Source organism: Trichoderma evansii (assembly GCF_050947405.1).
Source record: "Trichoderma evansii strain SZMC 28006 chromosome Unknown GGI43scaffold_18, whole genome shotgun sequence".
Taxonomy (NCBI): Eukaryota; Fungi; Ascomycota; class Sordariomycetes; order Hypocreales; family Hypocreaceae; genus Trichoderma; species Trichoderma evansii.
Window position 1 is genome coordinate 387103 of NW_028145188.1, and position 11691 is coordinate 398793.

At 46.6% G+C, this 11691-nt stretch overlaps 5 protein-coding genes across 5 annotated transcripts; 2 read left to right on the top strand and 3 right to left on the bottom strand.

The window, feature by feature from the left end:
* Positions 1-77: 77 nt before the first annotated feature.
* Positions 78-1179, bottom strand: GGI43DRAFT_424493 (uncharacterized protein; the record flags this gene model as incomplete). Its single annotated transcript, XM_083208379.1, has 5 exons — positions 78-223; positions 278-513; positions 569-659; positions 716-797; positions 850-1179. 5 exons carry the CDS (start codon positions 1177-1179, stop codon positions 78-80), a joined length of 885 nt encoding a protein of 294 aa, XP_083058098.1.
* Positions 1180-1525: 346 nt separating this feature from the next.
* On the bottom strand, positions 1526-2632 carry GGI43DRAFT_424494 (uncharacterized protein; the record flags this gene model as incomplete). The annotated part of the gene is made up of 5 exons (XM_083208380.1): positions 1526-1677; positions 1759-1973; positions 2027-2117; positions 2188-2269; positions 2324-2632. 5 exons carry the CDS (start codon positions 2630-2632, stop codon positions 1526-1528), a joined length of 849 nt encoding a protein of 282 aa, XP_083058099.1.
* A 1059-nt stretch (positions 2633-3691) lies between these two features.
* On the top strand, positions 3692-6230 carry GGI43DRAFT_424495 (amidase signature domain-containing protein; the record flags this gene model as incomplete). Its single annotated transcript, XM_083208381.1, has 11 exons — positions 3692-3877; positions 3934-4298; positions 4352-4782; positions 4854-4953; positions 5001-5100; positions 5168-5362; positions 5414-5526; positions 5633-5800; positions 5860-5939; positions 5989-6069; positions 6127-6230. 11 exons carry the CDS (start codon positions 3692-3694, stop codon positions 6228-6230), a joined length of 1923 nt encoding a protein of 640 aa, XP_083058100.1.
* Positions 6231-7208: 978 nt separating this feature from the next.
* GGI43DRAFT_126469 (mitochondrial carrier domain-containing protein) lies at positions 7209-9260 on the top strand. Its single transcript, XM_083199113.1, has 3 exons — positions 7209-7973; positions 8089-8765; positions 8820-9260. The coding sequence occupies exons 1-3, from the start codon at positions 7957-7959 to the stop codon at positions 9065-9067; spliced, it is 942 nt and encodes a 313-aa protein (XP_083058101.1). The 5' UTR covers positions 7209-7956; the 3' UTR covers positions 9068-9260.
* GGI43DRAFT_126748 (uncharacterized protein) lies at positions 9129-11040 on the bottom strand. Its single transcript, XM_083199115.1, has 2 exons — positions 10668-11040; positions 9129-10536 (listed from the first exon to the last, which is right to left on the bottom strand). The coding sequence occupies exons 1-2, from the start codon at positions 10733-10735 to the stop codon at positions 9453-9455; spliced, it is 1152 nt and encodes a 383-aa protein (XP_083058102.1). The 5' UTR covers positions 10736-11040; the 3' UTR covers positions 9129-9452.
* Positions 11041-11691: the final 651 nt, after the last annotated feature.

The following is an 11691-nucleotide window of genomic DNA, read 5'->3' on the forward strand; positions in this document are numbered from 1 at the left end:
AACTGGGAGTCCACGATATTAGATCCAGCTGTATAAGCGTAGCCACTACCACTACGCAAGCCACTCCCTCTCAAACTTCAGGTGCGCTCTCCATACACTGACCCGACTTCATTCGGAAGTTCTTCAAGTGGAGCCCACATAACAAATACTCTTGATTCAATACTCTCTCTTGGTTTCTCCGAGGTTGGTTGGGCGGAGTTACAAAAAGCTCCATGCGGGCACGCTGAGACATAGAAGAGTAAGTCACTTTCTCGATCTTTATACATGTGAAACTTACACCGAAGTGCTTGGTCATCGGAATCCGTACACTTAAATAGCATTGTTTCAGAGTCTTTGAGCTCATAAAAATAATACCACTTTTGGTTAGGACGCGCGTGAACTAGCACATTCTCGTAAGCCCATCCTGGATACACAACATCTGAAATTTGGAAGTCGTTGGCCGCATCAAAGGTCTGTGCATCGCCAACTGCTAATGGCCAGTCAAATAGAGGCCCTTTGAGAGGCCTCCAGGTACTTTGAAAAGACGTCAGAGATTGCAAATGATTAATATTTGAATCGAGTTACTCACTTGATAATCTGCCAGCGATGCTGAAGAATTTCTTGTGCACGCTCTCCATAAAGAGTCTGTAACATTCGCCTGCCTTCTTCGTGAGAAAAGTCTGGTCCCTGAGTCAGTATCTGAATGGTATTTGAGGAATTTCTGTTAAAAACAGACCAAGATGGACAAGCCTAGCTGGCTGTTGGTCGGCGTACTCTAATCCAGTCGAGACTGGGAACATGGGATGCCGTCGCCGAACCTGTAGCTGTTAATCTATTTTATCCTTCGCAACTGGCATTGGTCTAGCATACAGCATAATCAATTACTTTGACGTGAGGCGCCTGGAATAAAGCCCGAAGATGCTTCTCCAGTTCAGGCGCATAGATTGTAAAAATCTTCTCACGGTCAGTGTAGTCTTGATACTTCATCTCAGTGGGAAATGTAGTCAATGTGAAACCGGTTTTTTCGATAGTAGGATTCAGTGGTCTCGCGTCATGGATGGTTACATCTCTCATTTCAACCGTCAAATTATGGCGTGGAATATCATCCTGCGGAGTGTAACGACAGCTATAAGGCTTTACAGTCTCATAAAGCACATCTTTCTTGACAAAGCCTAGCTGACTTTCGATGTCTCTCGACATGGCGATGCTCAAAACTCAAAACAAAGAAAAATACGCCAAGCTAGCAGAAGTTGAGAAAAGTCAAATACGTGTAGCACACATGTAGCCTTCACGTTGTTATATATGCAAGTGCTTACTATAGCCCCTTGCGTGTAACTAGAGGCAACACGGAGCCACCTGAGAAGGGCTATGGAGCAGTTAAGCCGCAGATTAGATTGCAAAGAAGATTCTACAGAAAATTGCACACTATCATCTTTTTCTCAATATTTTTAAAGAGAAACAATTTGGTTCTTGCCTCTACCCAGCTGCAGCCTACTCAGCCTACTCAGCCTGATTAACTGTAATATTATTCCCATTTAGCTGCACATCATATCATATGCGATTTAGCTTGAAACGCATCGCCTACAATGGGAGGGTATTCCTCTAAATCCGCGTAGAATACAAATGTCCTACAATCAAGACTCTCTCTCAAGTTTCCTTCTCTCACATATGGATTGTAGAAACCGGAATGCGGGCATCCTAGTTGCAGCCGTTAGCAATGTGTCCAAATTAAGCTCTTAAATGAGTCAAACATGCCTGGCACTGCTGCAGTCTTGTCACTATCGGCACTCTTAAACATCAACGCTTCCCAGATATTCTGATCCGGAACATAGTACCATTGGAAATTTGGAGATGGAAAAATCTGCAGATTTTCTGTCACAAAATCATCAAACACTATGTCCCCGGCGATGGTGTCGTTTGCAAAATCGACCGACCTCGCATCACAAAGGCCTAGCGGCCAGTCATCGAGGGGCCCTTTTATTGGTTTCCATACGCTGCAACAATGGAATCAGAGAAATGCTGTTTTCAGTGTGAATATGGCACTTACTTGATGGCTTGCCAGCGGCCTTTAAGAACTTCCTCTGCTCGATCTCCAAAGAGAACTCTTATAATGCGTTCGCCCTCTTTGGCAGTGAAATCTGCGATACCGTATGTTATTCCCTCTTGCCTTGAAAACAATAAAATAGATACCTTCTAAGCTAATCTTACCAATATGAGCCAACGCTGTAGGTTGATCGTACTGATACTCTTCCCCCGTTGAAACCGGAAAGCTTTCATGCCGCTTTCTGACCTGCGAGTATCAATAAGTTGAATCTGAAGCAACTCGTTTCGCCTCCATTCTTACTGCATAATCCAAAACATGCACATATTTTGCCCCCAATTCAAGCTTCAAAGCTTTCTTCACTTCCGTAATGTATACACTCTGCACTTTCTCATTGATCCAAAAATCATCATAAGTTAACTTAGAGTGGATATCAATAAGCTGAAAACCACACTCATCGATGCGAAATGGCCCTGATTCTCGCATACTTTTTACCGATATTGGATATTTCACTTTCACATAGTTGCACTGCGGAATATCTTCCTCTGGTAGGTATCTCATGCTATATGGCTTTTCGATATCGTAGAGTTGCACTCTGTCAAGGTAATACATCGATGATTCAATTGTGGCCTCATGGTCCACGCCGAGTTCGCTCCGAATCTCTTGTTCTCTTTCCATTGCCACTGCAGCGCTCATAGTCAAATGAACATACTAGCATTGTCGATGATACCAAAAATGGCAAAATTCCAGCCGGCTATTTTATAACATATCGTAGGCATATTCGAAGCAATTCCATTGAAAATAAATCACAAATCGGCTGTGGTCAACAGCAAGGGTTTTGGTTGGATGCAGGGCATTTATGCCAGCACATGCTGCATATGGATGTCTAATTAATATGCGTCTCACCGAAGAACAGTCTCATTGGCTACATAAATTTTGAAGACCGCTCTTAGCGCTTAAATTCATGTTCTTAATAGCCCCCAACTGCCGCCACTGTTCTGGGCTGTATAACCACACCGGCCTCATGTAAATGAGATACAATGCGATCACGAAAATAGTATTGCACCAATAATACAGGGCTAGCTTTGATAGATAACAGGCACTGTCTCATTGGAGGTGCTAAAGCATTCACATTTTCTTTCTCGGCAAAATGGTACCTTCCTAAGCGGTTAATTCCCTTGCGGGGAAATATTGGGCCCAAAGGCACCCGTATAAAGCAGGTACCTAGCTCCCCTTCTTTCTCTTATAAATTACGAAAGTGTTATATCAATGTTTTCTCACAATTAATTACCTATTCAGCATCTGTTGGCCCTGGTGCAACCTTACCGTGCCACTCACCTTCGTTACGTGTAACAAACAAACATCCCAGGAATGTTTGTTTAATTACTGTCTCCTCGTTTAGGCAGGGTGACACAGTACTCAGTACTTGTAGAGAGCAAACATCAACTTCAAGTCCTATGAGTGAAACCTCCTTTGATAGGAATGTAAGGAGCAACTGGGCAGGGGGCAAACACCCCCGAATGAATAGTAAATTCTCAGCGAAGCATTCTCTATTTTGTTCTTGCATATACAGTAAAAGGCGCTCTTAATACAAGTTCTCTCTTGCCTGACTTTGAGTCTTCCGAGCAGCTCAACTTTCAAACTCCCAGCTTGAAGCGTCACCCATCCAAGATGCCAAGATGTCTTCTCTGGCGACGGTGGCGGCGTCAAGCGTCCCTGTCCAGTGAACCAGATTCTTCTGGAAAGGCGCCCAAGCCAACACCAGACGCTGTATGGCTTGATTCAAACCGAGACTCCAAGAATTATATATTTACAGTATTATCTGGAAACCGATACCTGGCCCCAACATCAAAAAGGGTAAGATTACTGCTATATTAGCGTCGAAAGTTAATCTAATAAGTAATCTTTACAAGGACTCAACACTACCAAAGCCCAAATCTGCGGAGGTTATTAGATTGGCGACTGTGTTTAACATCTCAGATAGGGTATCAGTCGCGTGGATACGCGATTGCCTGGATGAATACAGGCGCGATGATGTGTTTAGCAAAGAATTCCTCGCCTACGTCGTATTTGTTGCACCTCGCAAACCCAAGCCTCAGGTGTCGAAGGAAGCAATCCACTTTCTCAAAGAGCATGGCATGAAAGAACATATCGTCCTCTCGTCAACAGACTACTCTCCCGGTCCTCATGTGATTGTAGATCAGCAGCTTAGAGAAGTGTGGAAATTAGTCGACGACTTACACGGGACCTGCGTGGTTACGTTAAAGCCACAGAGAGAGTATGGATAGAATTTGCCACTTGTAACGACCACACGCTAATCCTTTTTCCTAGCCCTTTCAGTGCACTGGAACCATTACCGATAACCAGTCAGGATGGCCAGGGCCTCAGCTTTGCCATACCGTCGCGTATTAAAAGCTATGCTCATCCTTCTCCTCTAGCCGGACTGCGCGTCCTAATTAAAGATAACATTGGTCTAAAAGGAATTAAGTCATCTGTTGGCAACCGTGCCTTCTATAATACTTTCCTTCCAAAAGGAACAAGCGCCGACTGTGTTCAGGAGCTAGTTAATAAAGGAGTGGTTGTAGTTGGTAAAACGAAATTGAGCTCGTTTGGAAATTGGGAAGAGCCTATGGAATATACTGACTACCAGGCTCCATGGAACCCTAGGGCAGATGGATATCAGTCTCCAGGGGGGAGCAGCTCAGGTAGCGCTTCGGCCATTGTTGCCTATGACTGCCTAGATATTACTCTTGGCACTGACAGTAAGTTGTCTCAGGACAGCACTTGTTGCTGGCAAATTGTATGACAGCCCATCTGACATTTTCGTTAATAGCGTGGGGCAGTATAACTCGGCCTGCCCATTGGTGTGGCTGTTTTGGCTTTCGTCCCAGTATCGGAGCCATCTCTGCGGAAGGAATTGAGCCATATGTCGAGTAAGCAGAAGGTTGCACAACCGCTTTCATCAGACTAACCACTATAGGTCTTGGGATGTGCCTGGAGTTCTTGCAAGAGATCTCAAACAATGTAGAGAATTTGCGGCTGAATGGCTGACATTTGATCAGCCAGAGAAGACTCCAAAAGTATGTTCTCAATATTCTCCCTGCATAAGAGCATAAGACCGTCCCCACCAAACTAATGTGTACCCAGCAATTTTCTTCCATCATCTGGCCAACTGATTATTGGAAAATAATCGATCCCAAACAAGCTAGTGCAGCTAAATCCTTTGCCCGGGGAGCGGCTCTTAAGCTAAACGTTAAGCTTATAGAAATGTCATTTGAAGAATGCTGGAATGCGTCGCCGCCAATAAAGGATGCATCTTCGCTGCAAAGGTTCATTAATCCCGTATGTAGTTTATTACTCTTGTTTAATCACACAGATCTAATATTCAACCAGGCTACTGAAGCGTTAGCGTATGATGTATACCATAACAGCGAGGAATTTCGCCGTCGCCATAAGGAAAAATTTGGACGAGCGCCGTATACAACACTTCAAAACGAGCGAATCTGGTAAGGTTTGCAATTGCAATTAACGCCCAACTTCTTTTCTTTTCTTTTTTTTCTCTTTTCTTTTCCTTCTTACTCTCCTTTTTGCTTGAATCTGATCATGGCTCAGGTCTGCTGGCAAAAACATTACTAAAGAACAAAGAGACGAAGGATTTGAGAGGATCAACACGTACAGCAAGTGGTTCCAGCAAAAAGTACGAACAAATAACAACACAGATGCTATCGTGATATTGCCGATTGAAACTGCAGAACCAAGATACAGAGATGAGTTTCCCAAGTAAGAAGCATTCCATCCAAGTTGTTTCTGGGAGATCAAAAGGTCTAACAAAGCTCAAGGTTCCAAAGGCCGCCACAGGGTGGCATAAATGCCTTGGCTCTTGGCCCGGTCACAAAATCGCCAGTCCTTGCTATTCCAAGTAAGATACCCTGATACGAGATAATGAGACGGATATTGATGATGCCCAGTTACCGAGATCCCATATCATTCGAGAGTCAGTAACCGAGAAGAGAAATTGCCATTCGCAGTAGCACTCATGGGGACACCAGGTATAATTATGGAGCCTTGCTTTTGAGCCGATTTGCCAACTCACATGTTTCTCACAGGCTCTGACTTGCAGCTGTTCGATACTGCAATCCAAATCATGTCACAATTGAATATTCCCACTACTGTTCAAACTGGAAGATCAATGTATAATAAGCCCGGCTGATAATAGCCTCCATGCAATTTTCCCCTGTAAATCTCGCGGGCATTGCAGAAGGTATTTTTCGCCAAATCATGCACAGGGAGCAGGTAAGTGATCAAACCTCTCGGAAGTTGGAAGTCCCTCTCTTTGTCCAATCCCTGTTCGCCAAAGACGAAAGCTAGAAGATAGATGCTAGATATGTTACTTTATTTATCAGCCTGGCATTCACGACCTCCCCAATATCAGTTACATGTGCTCTGTCCTTAGTGCATTTAAAGACGAGCCCAATACGACGGAAAATGCGCTAGTGAGCTGACATCCAGGCACAATCTGCACATATGCTCCGATCGCTTAAGTCGTGGCTCTCGGCGCATTTCGTAATTCACAACGAACCGATTGCCAGCATCGCAGGCAGCTTCACCCTTCTAGTCTTTAGCCCAATCCAAGCGTGCATAATGTCTTAAAGCCTCTCCCTCATACATGTAATTTTTGCCGACTAGCCGTAGATTGCTCCCTCGCTAACCGTCGTCCGGCTTTCGTCGGCGCAACTGTTATTAGATCTGCATATATACAATTATAGACAGAACTGCACCTAGGGCTAAACGACAGCAACAAAAAGCAACTTGACTTGTAAGTAATAAGACAAACAAGCCTTATCAAGATCAAAAGTCAAGCAATCAACAGGCTCCCACGATTCTTCTCCTCAGTTGACCAACAATCAAGGCTGAATAATCGCGCGAAAACACAGCGGTGGGAAGGGCCGATGCGTGGCTGGCCGAATCCGCCATCATGGGTTAGACCAGGGATCCGTCGAGCGTACTTAGGTGTACCTATATCCCCTTCGGGATGATTGGATAATAATCTCTCAGACATGCGAAAGACAAGCTTCTTCTTCACTCAATCTCCCTTCTGACCCCATGGAGACTCCGCAGATTAGATTCGAGCCGTCAGGGCTCGTAATCGCACGGCGCCGGTCAGACCGAGGAGCGTGGCTTGAATTTGTGGTGGCTGCGATATAGTAGCACAGTAATAAATGTCAAACTTTGCTATAAGATCGCGACAAGATATTATCAATCATATCGGCAGTTGGTAATAGCAAGATGGGAGAAAGAAAAAAAGCCAATCGCCGCATCCTAACTCCTCCTATCTCGCTCCAACCAGGGTCTAATACGTACTTGTCAAGTAGATGCCTTGTCGTCTTGTCGCAGGTACAGATGATGTGCCGTAATCCTGCACGCCAGTGAATCCTACCTCCCGTTATTAAGCCGTCAGCTTACTTTTCATCGTGTCGATTGGTCCCTGGCGTTAGATTCACTCATAATTAGCCAACGCTGGCGCCAAACTTAATAACGTAGACTTCCGAATCTCCGTTATTCGGCCTTGGTGGCTCTCAAGGACCCTTTTTTTTTTTTAGACCCTTTCCCTCTGGCGCGCATAAGCTCATCCGTGGGGAGAGTCTCTGCAGCGCGGAATATAAGAAGCTCTAGGCTCCTAGGACCCTTTTAGTATATTTTTCGCTGGGGCTTCCCCATTACGATCCAAGAAGTTGTTGCCATTGCTAGCCGACTGTGGCGCCGTCATCGGGTCTTTACTGCCTTTCATTTTGCCAGAATTGAAATCGCAAACCGGCATCGTCGACTTTCTCTTCATCTCGCATCAACTTTTCCCTTTCTCTGTAACACGAAAAACACGAAGCCTTTCGCCAGTTCGTCTTACTATTGTCCAGCAGCTGCGCGGGAGGCGAGAGGTCATGTCGACCACCATAGGGTAAGTTGCGCACGCGCGAATCGCCTTCTCAAGCGCCGGTTTTCGGGTTGCGCCGGATTCTGGGGTTGGGGCCATGCAGTTCATTCCTTAGCTAACACGATATTGATGCCAACAGTGGTTTCGCCGCAGGCGCTCTTGCGGCTTGCGGAGCCGTCACAGTCACTCATCCGGCCGAGGTGCTCAAGATCCGACAGCAGCTGCAGGGCGAGCTGCAAATCAAAGGCGCCCAGCCTCAGTACTATCGCGGTCCGATCCACGGCATCAGCGTCATCGTCAAGAATGAAGGCATCAAGGGCATATACCGGGGTCTGGGAGCCGCCTACATCTATCAGGTGCTGCTCAACGGATGCCGTCTCGGCTTCTACGAGCCCTTGAGAAAGTCGCTTGCCACACTCTTCCTCAAGAACGAGAATGCGCAAAACATGGCCATCAACGTCTTTGCTGGCGCCTCATCCGGAATCCTCGGTGCGGCTGCTGGCAGCCCCTTTTTCCTTGTCAAGACCCGTCTGCAGAGTTACTCGCCCGTACGACCCGTCGGCACTCAGCACAACTACCGGAATGCCTGGGATGGATTGAAACAAATCTATCGTGGCGAGGGTTTCTTTGGCCTCTACCGCGGTATCAGTGCTGCCATGGTTCGAACTGGCTTCGGCTCTTCGGTTCAGCTGCCCACATACTTCCTGGCCAAGAGGCAACTGGTCAAGCACGTCGGAATGGAGGAGGGCCCTGCTCTGCATCTTGCCAGCAGCAGTGTCAGCGGTTTCGTTGTTTGTTGCGTCATGCACCCCCCTGGTTAGTATTCCATTCAGCAATTAGCGAGTCTTGCAGCTAACATGGCCGACGTAGATACCATCATGTCTCGTCTGTACAACCAGCACGGTAACCTCTACAGCGGCATCTTCGACTGTCTCGGAAAGACGATCCGAACCGAAGGAATCCTCGCCATCTACAAGGGCTTCGTCCCTCATCTAGCCCGAATCCTCCCCCACACCATCTTGACTCTCTCCTTGGCCGAACAGACTGCCAAACTTGTCAGAAAGGTTGAGCACCGCATCCTACCCATGCTAGGGTACGATGAGGAAGAGCGCCTCTAAAACTTAAACTCGAGGGCTTGCGTTACAAAAATTCCGGGGTTGAAACCCCACTTTGTCGACCCTGTCATTTAAAACAGGCTTGATTTCATCGCGTACATTATCAGTATATGTTGTTACGTCTTTAGGAGTGAGGTCTCTGGTTAATAGATCACGGGTATATTTCAGGGTACGTCCCAAATTTGGAAGAGGAGGGGGCACAGGGCATGGAGAATAGGGGAAAAGCTCATCGCGCCATGATTTTTGCACTGGAGTTGGTAGTCTTCATGAATAGATCTGAGCGCACTGGCGCTGCTGTATAATGAATATTCACTTCATTTTTTATTTCAAAATTCTTTATTTATTTATTTTTTCAGTTTCTTTTTCTTTTTCGTATTTGCTTCTTTCGTTATCCTCCCATAGAACGCTTGCATCCATAACAAAGCTTCCCCTTATTGAGTGTCACGGAGCTATCTGCTGGATCATCTCCCAGCTCACCGGCCCAGGTTGAATCGCCTTCCTCATCCAGGGTTATGCCGCATAAACGGCAATACTGCGACGTTTCAAGCCTATCCAGTTTGCCCGCAGTGCGAACAACATTGGTCACTATACCCGAGTAGGGGCCCTCAACGCCGTCGAAATATCGGGCCATGACTTCCTCGATGCTTTGATCTTTGTGAGAAACAACACTTGATGTCTTGTCAACAGTAGGAATAAGATCTTGGACAGAGGGCATGGTGCTAAGGTATGTGACGATTTCGTTTTTCAAAATCTCTCGTAAGGGGTAATATATGGGGAACTGGATCTTGGATTCTTCTTGGCTTGATTCACCGGCGTTAGCCGGATCTGCGGTCCGGCCGTAGGTGCAGACTGCAAACAGTCCGTCGCTAATCTGCCAAGGAACCGCAAAGCCTCTGCCATTAGCAACCTCGGACAGGGTCAGGCTAGCCAATGCAGTGGTGCTATGGCCAAATAGCAAGGCAGAGTACGACCGTTCCATGGCCACGTGGAGGAGAAGATGGCGAATGAAGAGTCTTAGACTATCAGCACGTGAAGTCACCGAAGGGAGCGACGAAAAGAATTGCTGCAGCCGCTCAACATCGCTTCCATCTCCGGGAATCGGTATCGTAGTCCAGTCAATCGTCTTGACACTGAGAACTTTGCTTAAATGAACACACTCCAATGAGACGTTGGGGAACTTTTCGCGATATCTCGCAAGAAGCTTCTGGGCAGGGGTATCATGCGCATCGGCGGGGTGAGAGAGGTCTGTGTCAATATGAACCACGAGGGGTTCAAAGGGTGATGATCCCTTCCTTGAAGCCTGGTATTGTGCAGTCTTGTCAAGGATCTTGGTGAGAGCGGTTGAAGAGGGTCCAAAAGAAAGGCCAGCAACGTATCTCCTGGGCTCAGGCTTTGGAGACGCCCTGGTCTCTCGCTGGAGCACAGTGAATCTTTTGATGACCTTGGAGTCAACATATTCTCTAAAGCAGTTCCTAAATGGTGTTGAAAGTCAGCGTCAAAGTCCTATTAAATACCAAATTACAAAAACATAGGTATATTTAGCATCAGGGGGAGTTGATATATTGTGAGACATGTATATCCCCAAAGCAGTGGATTGACTCACTCGCAAGTTGCAACATTTCGCAGCTCAAATTTTGCATCCGGCGCTTTACAGCGCGAGCAGGCTGCCATGATGAACTCTTTTCTTGACACGGTAGACAGATGTGAATATAGCAGGGTGAAAGTATGGTGTAGATGGCTGCCTTTGTGTTATGACTGAGGCTGCCCGCACGTCACTGGCTTCGTCTCTGGATATGGAGGAGACTGCAGGCTGGATCTTGCCAAAAATATGAGCAGCTGGTTTCGTAGTCGTCGTTGTGCAATTTTGGCATCAAGCAAATACGAGATTATGCTGTATATTCACAGAATTTCCACAGCTGTGGATAATGAAACTGGTGGCGAGAATTTTTCTGCGGCTACGGCTGGCAGGTCGCAAGTCGCTACTCAGGTAAGCAAAAATAGGCGACAGGTGCGACTAGGCATTTGCTCCTTCTCTACTACTTGGAATTTTCAATTTATTCCTAATTTTATTCATTTTCCTCTCTCTGCTTATTAAAACAAAATATCAATCCTACCAAAAGAAGATATTTCAACTGATTCATTTTTTCCTGCTGGTTCTATTCTTCCGGCTCCAGCGCTCAACAGCCAAAAAATGGCTTTGCCGGGTAGCATCACTGCTCATTTCAACCCCTGTCGGTAATTGTCCGCGCAACCATCTACCGAGACGATTCATGCGCCCATAGCTCATTATAGCGCTCGCTTCAGGACAGCCAGGACAGACTAGAGCGCCCCTCCTGGTTATGCGAAAGCATTGATACGACCAAACAATTCAAGTTGCATGTCGCGCCTAACGGGGATCGGCGTTGGGCGTCTCAGAACTATTGCTAGTACTAGTTGTTGGGCTAGGTGCCATCGCCAGGTCAGGAGAACAACAGAGAGGCACGACAAGTAGGTATATCGAGAGAGCAGAGCTTCAGCCTGTCAGAGCAGCCACCGGGGCGCAGCGCTTGCAACTGCGACTGATTACTGTACGAGCCTGTCATTGCTAAGCCTTGTGACGTCAAAAAGCCGCGACATCTTGGCCACAT